Genomic DNA, 12,284 nt, shown 5'->3' with positions numbered 1-12,284 from the left:
TATCGAGGGGATTATGCCGTAGCCGGCACCACTCATCGGAGTTGGTATGTGGATGGCGACCACTCTCGATATGCGCAGGGGCAGGGATTTGTGATCAACAAATTGACGAGCGACGACCGCAGCTAGAGCCTAGGTGTGGGTCATAGGCACTGCTCAGTGCAATGTCTCAATTTTGCTGGACTTGGAACAGGTGCTGTATTTGTACTGGTTTTGATAGCGAAACGATTGATGGTCCCGTCTCGCCCGCTGTTTGTCTTGATCCTCAGAAGATGCTCTTGTAGAATACTTGTAGTAATCCACTGAGGCTTCCTCCACAGCAGATCGCAAGGCTGTCGGAAGAACCTCGGCCCCGACGGTGATACCCTTTTAGCGTGCATTTTGACTCTTGTGATTCTCTTGTTCTTTCATCGTCTCTTTATCCTTCTTGGTCAAACCTCTTGTGGTGGTGAGGTGGCTGTCGCAGCGAATCCATTGCCGTCTCACACGCTGCTGCACAGGCCTGCACAACATGGCTCTGTCAGTGTATATATCATAAGTACCACCGAGGTCCTTTTCAAGCTGGTTCATAGGACAGGCAACATGCGCTGGACTTACCAGAGGCGTCTTGTGGAAAGGATGATGCCTCAGGGCAAGACGGCTTATGCGATTACAAGAACAATGGAAGAATTTACTTACAATGTCGGCGCCATTCACTTTCTGCCGGGTCTCGAGCACCATTTGTCTTGGCTGCGAGCCGGGGGTTGAATTTCTCCCCACGAATTTGTTCTCGACTCAGTTTCTTCCATCTCGTTCACCTTCATACGTCTCTTGTCGATCAGAACCCTCTCAGTTCCGCTGTCAAATTACATCAGCCTCAACCACCGCTATCACCGAGAAGGCCCCTGTCAAGTTTCTCTTTCAGATCAGACTCCTCACCTCTACCAGAACTCAAGATGCCTAACAAAAGGTGGAACGATGCAGAAAAGCTCACCGTAGCTTCACCTAAGCCCCTAGCTACAAGTTTACACGCTGACCATGAGCAGCTCCTTCGCACCGCCATTGCGTGCTCTCCAAACTTCAAGATCGACGCTGTCAAAGTTGCTAAGATGTGGCGTAAGCGTTTCCAAGGTCCAGATATCTTTTAACAACTACTGACTTTGACTGTAGCCGGCGATGACGACAAAACAAAGCCCACTGCTCGTAGTGTCCGCGACAACTTCCGCAGCATCATGAATCACGCCGAAGACCTCGAAGCCCTGCGTCAAATCAAGCAAGGAGCAACAACAAAAGATGAAGTCGAAGTCGACGCAAAGACTGATGTCAACCACACTGGCCTATCTGCGCTCAATTTGTCCCCTCCCCAATCTCCAGTATCCAAGAATCCAGTCACACCTCAACGCCGCGGCTTGAGCTTGAAGGGCAAGCGCTCTACCACGAACAAGTCCAGCACCGGATCTAAGCGCAAGCGCTGGGTCGAAACGCCCTGTTCCGAGGATGACATGACCTCAGCAAACGAGACCACCTCCGGCGATGAAGCTGATATTTTCACCCCAACCCCTCTTGCCCGAAAGACCCTGCCGGTCCGCAAGACCCGCCGTGCCGCCTGCGCCGCGCCCTCGGACGGGCCTGATGGCATGGAGAGCGAGGAGATGGATGCCGGTGCAAAGCACCAGGACACCGAGGGTTCCGATGAGGAGTATGACCTTGCCAAAGAGCGCGAGGAGAAGGCAGCACGCAAGGCGAAGCTTGCGAGGCGGGCTCGCAAGTGAAGGGCCAACTCGAGAGACAGAGGGGGCGGTCGGCCCGTGTCAAAAAACAATGACACGTTATGTATGTACCAAGCAGATCAGAACACAGCACACACTGTGAGAATCGTCTCACAGCAGCAATGAGAATGTGATACCGTGCTAGCTTTTGCCGTCGATTCGTCTCCCCTTCTCACCGTCTACCTACGTGATGTCTTGATCTACTGACATGGATGTTCGACGTCGCCCTAAATGCGCCTTCACTGGGTGTCAGTACCCGGTTGTTTGTGTCGCGGCCGTCCTTTGTCAAGATACAACCCGACGTTGTTGGTGTTGCGCGCGCCCTTCCCATACCGATTCAAGAGAGCGGTCGACAAACTCTTACTCTTACAACGTGAACGATAGTGCCGCGGCAGACTTCTTTGGCTTCGTTCCGGCGCTGTTCGATGTCCCGAAAGTACAGCAGAGCACATTTCAGGCTTGATCGCCTCACAATGGCAAAATTGGACACAGCGTGTTCCAAAGCCAAAAAGAAAAGAAGGAAGGAAAAGGACTCAGATTCTATTCTTTTGCTCATTCGTGTCCTTTCACAAGTACCCGCGGTGTAACTTGCAGGTCGACAGTCAGTTACAGGGAGACCTAATTCGTCTTTGTCCATGGGGAAACTGGCGTGATTTCCGCATGTGAATAATTTACGACAGTGTCTTTTTGGCCCACACGATGCGAGAAGGTATTTTCTTCCCCAACGCGAGTGCGCTGTCCTTTCCTAGGACCCCAAGCCAGTTCTCCAGTTTTCGCCTGTATCAGCACCCAACACCATCCATCCCAAAAGAATCGAGAACAGTTTTCGGGCCAGCCAGCGACCGTCATCTCCATTCACCGCACAGCCATTTCGAGAATCACGGACTCTCTTCTTTCGCAGCCACTGCGGGCTCAAAGTGGAGTCCGTCTGGCAACTCCATCACAGCTTCGCTGCCCGATTGCGTTCGAGCAGTGGCATTCCTCATGGGCTTGGGCCCGTGCACAGAGAGCCTCTTCTTGGGGCTGTTCTGCCGGTTGCGCTGCAAGGCGCCGGAGTTGACGACCTTGATGTCGATGTTGTATCGCTTCCGAATGGCCGTGAATTTCGGCGGGATGCTCGACAAGCTCATGCCCAGGTGTTTGGCCACCTTCTCTGCGTCGACCTGGCAAACTGGGTCAGAGGTGATGTGCCCATGCAGCGGTGCTCAGAAGGAGTTTATGGTTCTAATACCTGGATAGGGCCCACCGAGCTTTGGATCGCGGCAATCAGCACCGCAATATCGGTTTCCTTGACCTGATTCTGAGCCATTGTCGCAAATTACTCTGCTCTATATGCTGGATTGGGCTGGGTTGAGAAGAGAAGGTTGTCCAGGGCTGTGTTGACAGAAATGGAAGATGTCTTTGGAGATTGAGCTTCCGGTTTCGACACTCAGCTTCGAGCCTTTTATACTTCTGGGGTTCCTGCCAACAACGGCGCTCTACGACTTTCCTCCCTTCTAGGGGGCGGCTGGTACCTCAGCCTGTCTACCAAGGGCAGCCAGGATGCTCGAAGGCCGTTTCTGTCATTACAATTAGTTGACGCAGTTCCATGACTTATTGCACGCAGGCATGCATGGATCCAACGCACCATCGATTGGCTTTTAACCTTGGAAATCCCCCAGAGAAGGTTCAAAAAGGCCATTTTCCGGCACCAAGTGGGTGCTGGGTGCTTGGAAAACGCGGGTTTACAGACAGAGAGCCGAACAGCGGCAAGAGTCAAGAGGATTTGCTCCATCCCTTACAAACGTCGGCTCCGTACCCCCACCCTTGCTAGTGGCGAGAGAGATACTGAATTTATCTTTGTCTTTGGTTGTGTTATCGCTCTTGGAACTACAGGCCCGACTGCTGCGTCACCTGAACTCCGTGAAACACTGGGTCCCATCGACTCAGCTCCATGGACCATAGTTAACTCCAAACTAGCATTTAGTGGCAGCAGACAGGTCCATCTAGGCCCATAGCACGCTTCAGTAACATGCCAATGTGTCGCTCATTTCTTCATACTTTCTCCCTATATTTACACAAGCTTCCCATATCATTCTTCCACCTTTTCCCTCCACCCATACCCTTCCTAAGTGCACTCTCAACAGCGTTGCTACCAGGTTGTCGCTGTTGCTCAAGACATTTGCCAACTTTCCCACCATGCCCTATCAATGGACTGCTGAGCGAGAGCGTCGCATGCTGCTGTTCGCAATCTCTTCTGCAAACCTGAGGCCGTCTGCCGACACATGGCAGCGCGTTGCCAGTCTCCTCGGAGAAGGCTTGACAGCATCAGCTGTGAGGTACGTGTCGCCTGTTGCTCGGACATAGGGCACGCGTGGAATTTACTGACCTGCGGCAGTCAAAAGTACTACAAGCTGCGGAATGAGATGACAAAGCTCTTGGAGGATCAAGGAGTCCCAACCCCGACGACACCAACCAAGCGCAAGGCTGAAGATGACGACGAGAAGAAGACACCGCCATCAAAGCGAGCTCGAAAACCCAAGGAGAAGTCCTTCGAAGGTATCCCGTTCCGCGACGAATCCGAGAGCCCTCAGAAAGTCAAGTATGAGGATATGGCGGTGAACGGAATGGACTCGTTCCACAGCTATGACGCCCAGTTCACTGCAGCAGCCTTTTTCCCAGCGGTGAACATGGGAGAGATGATGAGTGGGCAGAGCAGTGGGAACAGCAGCAGCACCAGCTTCATGGCTTGAGGCGGAGTAAGTTCCAGAGTTTGCAGGGGGGCAATGATTGTACAACGGCTTCAAATGTTGGCGGAGAAACGCCTTGAAGTGACTCAGAAACGGTGTGAAAATGCCGGCAAGAACGGCTCAAAACTGGGAAGAAGCGACTTCCAATTGGCTTTGGGGTGGCGATGGCTGTTAGTCCCTGGTCGATCCTGCAGCAAAAAGAAACAAGGGGGCTGGGAAGAAGGGATTGCGCCTGCATCACGTTGGAGGGTTGCAGGGTTGCAGGAATTCCCAACCTCCTGAATTTTCGTGGATATCAAACGTTGTATAAACATGTCTGCCTGGCCTTGTATATGCAGACTTGTCGTCCATTTTGCCTGGAATTTTAGCGTCTTGGCGGAGAATTAGGGGTGGCTTGGCGCGCCCAATAAGGGGGACCACAAGGCTCGGGTGGAGCGGGCCTCGACCCAGAAGAACCGGACCCAACCATGCTGATTGAGAGATGTGATAGACCATTCTGCATGCCTCCGCTCACTCAAGCCGCCTTGGATAGCCCTAGATAGGCCTGTCCGGCGAAAGATAAACGGACAAGGGGCCATGCGCGGATGCCTCTTTGTTGCGGAATGTGATCGTCCCGATCCTCTTGGGAACCCACACCGTCTCTCCTTGAGTCCTTGCTTTTCTCCTCTAAACGTACATCAGGAGCATACCCGAAGCCACTAGAGTACCATTGTGAGCTGCACGGGCCTTGCACAGCTATCGACAATGGTCTGGCACAATTGCACTTTGCCCAAACGAATCACAGCCCATCTGTTGAGCCCTTAGACCGCTGTCCTTCAACCGGTGAGAGCGTTAGCCCTTTTCCCACCAGCTGCATGTGCAGGATTTCCCTTTTTCGAACCTCCCAACCTCCCCATTTTCTGTCATGCGATTCTGGCTTCTGACCATCACGGCCAAAAGGTGCGAGTGATTGCAGGAGCCCTCCTCGTGTTTGAGACGGCCCCAAAAACGTCCCGCTCCGGCAGGGGAAACGACCTTGACGCTTCGCCACCTTTAACTTTCTACCCACCATTCTTTGAAGCCCAACTTATTGACTTCTTCACTACCATCTACTTCCTCCTCAATCCCTCCAAGCTCCCTTCCGTACGTCGCGACCAGTCACTCTTCAAGACGTTGACAATTTAACATATCGCAACGCAAACATGGCACCAGCGCAATCTGCCAATTCCAAGCAGGAGCTTAGCACCAAGGATGCCATGTTCCTCCTCGAGCTGATGCGTGACTCGCCACAAGCAATCCTCGTAAGTGCTGATCCTGCTCTGCCCTGTCCTTCCACTCCTCTGGCCATCTCTCAGGCACTTCGCCCATTTCACCGTGTGCCGCGTTCGGCAATGTCATCTCACTTCACTTCACCTCACCTCACGACCAAACCACTTTCTCCTTGCCGTTCTTTGACTCTGTCCCCGTTTCTCAAACAAGTGTATCTAATTCTCTCTCCCGCCTTGACAGTTCCACATCGGCCCATACTGCCAGAAGACAGGCACCAAGCCGAACACGATCGTCAAGCGGCTCGGCGAGATCAAGAAGCGCAACCGCCTCAACATCGTGACCACCACAAGTCCCCCAGGCGGCGGCAACAGCAACTTCGCCGCACCTAGGGTGTCATCCGCAGTGAAGCGTGAGAGGGGCGGTGACGACAGCGAGGCCAAACCAAAGGTCAAAGGCGAGTGGGCTCCTAAGACCGGCAAACAGCATGCGCCCGAGGCCCTGTTCACAGAGCGCGTCAAGGTGGAAACCAGCAGTTCTCACGGCCTGGGCAGCGTCGCCGCCTACGGACTTCCTTCTCCTGCAGAGTCTGCTGCCGGAACGCCCTTCATGCCTGTTGCTGCGGCTGGAGGAGTTGCGGCATCGCCAATGGCCGCCGCCGGCGCGATCATGGCGCAGATTCCCCTGTACATGCCCCAGAAACGGAGCTCGAGCGACCGTGAGGAGTACGAGCGCGATAGTTCCGCCAACCGCAACGGGGTGACGAACAAGAAGATCAAGACTGAGATTTGAAAAGCCTTTTACCGTAAGGCCTAGCGAGGGGGAGTTCAAGTCGCTTCTCGTTGCTGGACGAGGGGCCTGTTTGTGTCGGCGGCGCAGAGAAAGCACTGGGAGATGTAAAGATATCAATCGATCGAGCTGGAAAGGGCAGTACTGGGTCTCCGGTTGGCGACATTGGGTGATCGTTGGACAGACCTAGCTGGAGCTGGAGCTGGAGCTGGAAGGGGGCGGGAAAGGATTAGCAATTCAAATTACTCGAGTCATCCCAGATACAGACAGGGACGAGGAAAAAAGGAAGACTTGTATGAGCTCAGTCTACAAAACTCGAAAAGACGGAACTGGAGCTGTGTTGGAAACAGACAAAAAATAAATTATTTTTGCTGGATGACTACCGTAAAAATCAATCTTGTACCTTGGAGGGAGGGATGCCCAAAAAAAAGAGACAGAAATGTATCCATCCAAGAACAACTAGTCGAGAACGATGACAGATATTGGCTCGCCGACATCCTTCTTCTTGCCATTCTCTGTCCTGTCTCGTCGTTTGATGCCGTAACGTACTCCAATCCCCGGTGCTGATATCGTTCCCTGCTTGCAATTTCCGCCGCTAGAGGTCACGCCGCTGGACGAAGCCGCTTCATCCAGAGTTTCCAAGACCAACGTCGTGGGAACAGCAGAATTGCCAATGGGACTGGTACTCCTAATTCCTGTAAAATGAGGTTCGGGTCTGGAGTCGGGGACAGGTGCGGGCCCGGGATCCGCGGAAGCGGTGATTTCATTGACACGAGCAGACACGCAATTCCGGAAACTGTTTAGCAATTGGATGGTCAATCCGGTCGAGCGCATGATGTCCTTGATGGTGCTGGGCGAGAGTTCAGGCATCTCATCGTCCGGGCTTGTCTCGATATCGTGAGGCTGCTGGGTCACAGCAGAGTCAACGTGTTGGGAGATATGGGGAGTGTTAAGCGTTCCTATTTCAGTCTGGGCGGTCGTGGGCCTTGTATACATCCCTGCTGCTGATGCAGGTGTTGCTCGTGGATAAGGAGTATCATCTGATAAAGATGCAAGTGAGGCTGCGCGGCATTTCCCCCTGTCGGAAGGCTGAGAAGGTCCCGCAGCTGATGCGGATGCTGCGTCGTCGGCGCTTTGCTGAATTGGCGCAGTGCTAAGATGCAGTCGTCGTTTTTCGTCAATGCCTGCTGGGGAAACTTGACGGTCCTGGCTCCGACGCACAGAGGGTTCACGATCATGGCTGTTACCATTTTCTCCCACTTCCGAGCACTCGACAGCTGCGGCGGGCCTCGGACTTGACTCGAGTAGATCATGGATCCTCAGTCGCGGGTCAAGCACGGGGGAACTTGCATTCTGGCCACCAGCTAATACTGCAGTGTGCTGGGCTAGTCTCTCACGACCGATGATGACCTTTCTCCTATCTTTCAAACTGCGGGTGTGCTCCTCGCCGATTTGTTCGTGTAGCTTGAGATCATTTTCATTGGGCAGTTGCCGCTGACAAAGAGCACACCGATATTCACCATTCTTCGTGACATAGCCAAAGGATTCAGATCTTGGTGGCGTAGTCGTACTTGGAGAGGAGCGACCTGCAGTCTGGAGCTCCACCGAATCATGCACCTCTGAGAACCGGCGTTTTCGAGGCTGGGAAACACTCTGCTGGGCAAAACAATCCGTTGGGTTTCTTCCCGTATCAGGACCGTCGGGGTTCGCAGGGCCTCTTTCGAACTTGTTCCTTGCAGCCTTAGAAGTCGTCATCTGGGTGATGCCGGGCCTTTTTTGAGGAGCCGTGGCCTCAGTCGCTGGTACATCATTGGCGCGCGAAATTGGAGGTGATCCCTCAACAACTCGAAGACGTTTTGCAGGAGCTTGAAGCGAGTTTTTAGATCGGACCTTGAGGATTTCGACCTCCCTAGGGCTCAGGATGCTAAGATCCTCGTCATCAAAATCGAGCAAAGGTGGCCGATGAAGTCGCGCCGAGCCTCTCGACGGGCTGTTCCTGCGACAGCCGTGGCGATTAGCCAGTTCGATTTTCAGTTGCTCTGCTTTTGCAGGAACATCCTTTGTGAAGAGAGTCTCGACCTCGTGGAATGTTGCCCCATCCCCGTAGTATTCCGCGATGCTCCTCAATTGACTTCTGAACTGGCGAACTGTTAGCTCGAATACATGTTAATTGGAATTGAAGTCTCACAGATTCCTCTCCCAGGGCAGCGCAAGCTGCCGCCAGTGCCCGGAAGAGAGTGTCTTTGAAGTCCCAAATCGAGGACATATTGGGGATCCTAGATGCAGTCATGGAGGTGATGCCTCGAAATGAAGACAAGGCGAGTCATTGACATGGACTGAGGGCGGTAGACAGGCGCGCATAGAAGAAAGGTGCGAGTCGACAGACCCTTTGATCCACGGCGCCCAAAATACTGGTTGTGGCCATGAAGTGGAGCAGAAACAGCACCTAGTCCCACGGGCTGAAGCCATCGGGATTTATGATGGAGGATGGTGACTCTGGTGAGGAAGCGAGGGGTGAAGCTGCAGGACCATGACGGAGCGGGCGCAGTTGGGCCCTTGTGCCTGCGGGCCTGCAATTAGACCCGTTTGCTACCAGCATTAGCGGTAACAATGTCATTACAATTTGGGACCAGGTCCTGCATCTCCCACTTGGACCAGCTGTTGATTGGAGCACAATGGTTGCAATCACAGTCGACCAAGGGCCTTTTGGATGCAAGAATGGCCTTCTCGCATGAGATGGTGCCTCGAGCTCCAAGGCTGTTGGTTGCCGTCAGTTCGGACCGCGATATCTGCGTGTCAAGCTCCCACCACTTTTCCCGCCGACGTTCCCAGCCTCTCCTCATGAATTGGCTCCTTTTGCCCTCTGTTACACGCAACTTTGCCACTTGCTGCATGCGCCATCAGGCTGATCCTGGTAATATTAGCTTGTTCGGGGACTCGATAGCAAGCACCGATGACACGGATGGTGCTGAGAAGATTGCTTGATGCGAGCAGCGCATGATCGTAAAACGCAAGTCGCCGCGAGTCTGGGCACCCCTACGATCGCACTGGCCTGAGTCACTTGACCGAGGAAATCAGAGGTGAACGGTGGGCTGCCATGCTTCCGTGCCTTCGCGGCAACGAATCCAGAGCCGTCTCTCAGCCTTGACTATTGCGGTGGGCCGGGAATGGGCAAAGGAATTCCCATCGACAAAAGGAAGCAAACCAGGAGAGCCAAAAGCGCGACATGCACATGGTGATGGTTAGAAGCAACTCCCAATTACGAGAGAGAGGTTGACCAGGTTCAAGCGAAGAAGGCTCATATTCTGCAATGTACGATGTCACGGCTATTTGATAGACCCCGTAGGACCCAAAAGTGGCATGTATTAACGGCGCGGAATACTTCACTGGAGCGGAGCGATTCGCCGTGCAGATTGAGCACGATCAGCTCTGCCTCTGTCTTGGTACCAGTCTTGCTGATAGCTGACACAGGAGTTGCTAACGGTTTTCCGGAAGAAGTGTGGTCTTGTTAGGCTGAAGGAAGAAAGCAAGCACGGGAAACAAACGCGAAAATGGCAGAACGCGGATTCGAGTCCGATTGTTCAAGTGTCGAACCTGCTCAGCTATCTAACGTGCACCGGATATCTGGGATGACTGACCAGTGCACTTGTTTCTTCCATCCAAGCTGGCATGACCGCATGATTGAATTCGGGGCAAGAGTGACAGGTATGACACACTTGATGCAGAGTCCATTCATTCCAAGCAATCGTCTTCTCATACAAACTTCAGCTCAAGCCGTATCCTATTGTGTCATCCCATTTCCTGTGTGGAACCCCGGCAGAAAAAAAGCCCGCAAATCTTATGTTCGTCCGCGTTTCCTTCCTATCCTGCAAGTGAAATTTGCCGTTCCTCCAAGCACGCCGTGAGCGATGAAGGCTACTTCAGGATTGGAGATCGAAAGTTGCAAGCCTCGTGAATAGTCAGCAGTTAGGACCTTGAATGGTAGCAGTGTGCATACCGGACCGCAAATCGAGCTCCCTCATTCATCTTTGCATGGTTCGTCCTGGGCCTTGACAGCAACGCTCTCCTCTTCAATCTCGGCCTTGACCTCTGGAGCGGCGGGAGCATCTTTCTTCGCATTTCGCTTACGCTTGATGGGCGTCGTGGTCTCTTCATGATCGGCGTCCGTGCCCTTTCGCTTCTTTCCGGATGCAGCTTTGCTTCCAGGAGTCTTCGGGGTCTTGGCTTCCTTGACTGGGGTCACAGCATCGCCGCTGACGGTCGTGTCGCCCTGCTGAAGTAGCTTTTCGCTCTCCTTCTTCAACTTGTAGAATTTTTGACTACAAACTCGGAAGTTAGCAAGTTGGTCTGAGCCCCGACATAAACACACCTTTAAACGAGAAAAAGGTGAAAGAACGCTCCAAAATAGTCAGCGGAAACAGTGGAAAAGTGATAATACCTGCAAGCGTTTGCGTTGAGATCATTGCCGAGTTTTTCAGCCACCTTTGGCCAGATCGAAGTTGATGGTGGGCTCATCTCCGCAATCGCAAAGAGGAGCAAATTGCGCTCGGAAGCAGGATCCCACTTGAAAGGCATCGTGAAGGCTTTGGGGTGGTGGAGGAAGGGGAAAGGGGAGAACAGTCTTTCTAGATGTTGCTTGAAGGTGGGAAATTTGGACGGGGGCTGGTGTTCAACACGAGAATAAGGTGAAGTTTAGTGAAAGTGAGAGGGGAAGTGAGAAAGAGTTGAGGACAGCGGTAACGTGAATTTTTAATCTCAAACACAATGAAAAACATGTTAGAGCAGCGTGAACTCACCGACAGGCATTTGCAGTCACTCCACCTCCAATTGCTACCGCAGCCTGTTCGAACTTCGCGCGAGAGCAGTTATCTGGCTCTTCGATCATGCTGTACAGCAAGAGCTTTTCGGAGGCATCATCCCAAGAGTTCGACATGGTTGGTGACGAAAGCTCCTTCAGGTGAAGTGGGAGGGAATGCAACTGGCGACGATATGGTTTGATTCGGTTGACAGAGCGAGCAGTGGATGGCGAAAGGCGAGGAAGGGATAGAGACGTGGGAAGGTGAGAGAAAACACGCAACTTAAGGGCAAAGGAGGGGAGGGAGGCTTAATAAATTGACCCAAGGCAGCGGTCTTTGGCTGTTTTCTCATCTCATCTCTCTCACACACGCACTCACACACACACATTGATTGGATGTCGAAATCAGTGCCTCAGATATGCTCATTTAAACAGAACTCGTGTTCATCGTTGATGTGATGGTCCAGTTGCCTTTGTGTACCTCATACTGCGGTGAACACCAACTCCCCAACCATCGCCATCTTTGACAATTGATCCAATCGTATGCCATGGCATGTCGCTCTTCTGTACCTGGAGGTGCCTTGATTGGAAACGGTCTCTCCGCAGAGCTTGCCCAATTTCAATGTCCGATACCGATGGTTGACTTCCTGTCTGCCAGCGCTTTACTTACCAGGATTGCCGAGTCCGACAGGGCCATGGAATACGCTCGTGGCCTTGTCAAAGCGGCTTCCGGTAGAACTGATTGACCAAATTGTAGAGGGGCTCGCTCGACAGGCACTGAATTCTGGAGAAGGTGCCAATGCTGAAATCAAGGACACATGGCGCAGGCAATTTCCTCAATCCTCATACCAATCACGCTAGAGATACAGTGCTTTGGCGCACAAAGTGGCCATGGCCTGCGAACACCTGACCCAGGTTGTAATATTCAAGGCAAACCCTGCACATGCAGGTTGGACGGAGTATTCGAAGCATCATATTGTT

At 52.9% G+C, this 12,284-nt stretch overlaps 6 protein-coding genes across 6 annotated transcripts; 3 read left to right on the top strand and 3 right to left on the bottom strand.

Moving 5' to 3' along the window:
* Positions 1-932: 932 nt before the first annotated feature.
* Positions 933-1,748, top strand: PV07_04825 (uncharacterized protein; the record flags this gene model as incomplete). The annotated part of the gene is made up of 2 exons (XM_016391671.1): positions 933-1,092; positions 1,147-1,748. 2 exons carry the CDS (start codon positions 933-935, stop codon positions 1,746-1,748), a joined length of 762 nt encoding a protein of 253 aa, XP_016249190.1.
* A 547-nt stretch (positions 1,749-2,295) lies between these two features.
* Positions 2,296-3,151, bottom strand: PV07_04824 (uncharacterized protein). Its single transcript, XM_016391670.1, has 2 exons — positions 2,977-3,151; positions 2,296-2,908 (listed from the first exon to the last, which is right to left on the bottom strand). The coding sequence occupies exons 1-2, from the start codon at positions 3,052-3,054 to the stop codon at positions 2,624-2,626; spliced, it is 363 nt and encodes a 120-aa protein (XP_016249189.1). The 5' UTR covers positions 3,055-3,151; the 3' UTR covers positions 2,296-2,623.
* A 655-nt stretch (positions 3,152-3,806) lies between these two features.
* PV07_04823 (uncharacterized protein) lies at positions 3,807-4,998 on the top strand. Its single transcript, XM_016391669.1, has 2 exons — positions 3,807-4,063; positions 4,123-4,998. Exons 1-2 carry the CDS (start codon positions 3,924-3,926, stop codon positions 4,475-4,477), a joined length of 495 nt encoding a protein of 164 aa, XP_016249188.1. The 5' UTR covers positions 3,807-3,923; the 3' UTR covers positions 4,478-4,998.
* Positions 4,999-5,427: 429 nt separating this feature from the next.
* Positions 5,428-6,955, top strand: PV07_04822 (uncharacterized protein). The gene is made up of 2 exons (XM_016391668.1): positions 5,428-5,754; positions 5,963-6,955. Exons 1-2 carry the CDS (start codon positions 5,656-5,658, stop codon positions 6,509-6,511), a joined length of 648 nt encoding a protein of 215 aa, XP_016249187.1. The 5' UTR covers positions 5,428-5,655; the 3' UTR covers positions 6,512-6,955.
* Positions 6,882-8,862, bottom strand: PV07_04821 (uncharacterized protein). The gene is made up of 2 exons (XM_016391667.1): positions 8,697-8,862; positions 6,882-8,647 (listed from the first exon to the last, which is right to left on the bottom strand). Exons 1-2 carry the CDS (start codon positions 8,796-8,798, stop codon positions 6,968-6,970), a joined length of 1,782 nt encoding a protein of 593 aa, XP_016249186.1. The 5' UTR covers positions 8,799-8,862; the 3' UTR covers positions 6,882-6,967.
* Positions 8,863-10,063: 1,201 nt separating this feature from the next.
* PV07_04820 (uncharacterized protein) lies at positions 10,064-11,199 on the bottom strand. The gene is made up of 3 exons (XM_016391666.1): positions 10,947-11,199; positions 10,506-10,827; positions 10,064-10,456 (listed from the first exon to the last, which is right to left on the bottom strand). The coding sequence occupies exons 1-2, from the start codon at positions 11,081-11,083 to the stop codon at positions 10,527-10,529; spliced, it is 438 nt and encodes a 145-aa protein (XP_016249185.1). The 5' UTR covers positions 11,084-11,199; the 3' UTR covers positions 10,064-10,456; positions 10,506-10,526.
* Positions 11,200-12,284: the final 1,085 nt, after the last annotated feature.

The sequence above is a fragment of the Cladophialophora immunda genome (genome assembly GCF_000835495.1).
Source record: "Cladophialophora immunda strain CBS 83496 unplaced genomic scaffold supercont1.3, whole genome shotgun sequence".
Lineage (NCBI taxonomy): Eukaryota > Fungi > Ascomycota > Eurotiomycetes > Chaetothyriales > Herpotrichiellaceae > Cladophialophora > Cladophialophora immunda.
The sequence above is the reverse complement of the archived record's forward strand: the minus strand, read 5'-3'. Positions and strand labels throughout refer to the sequence as shown.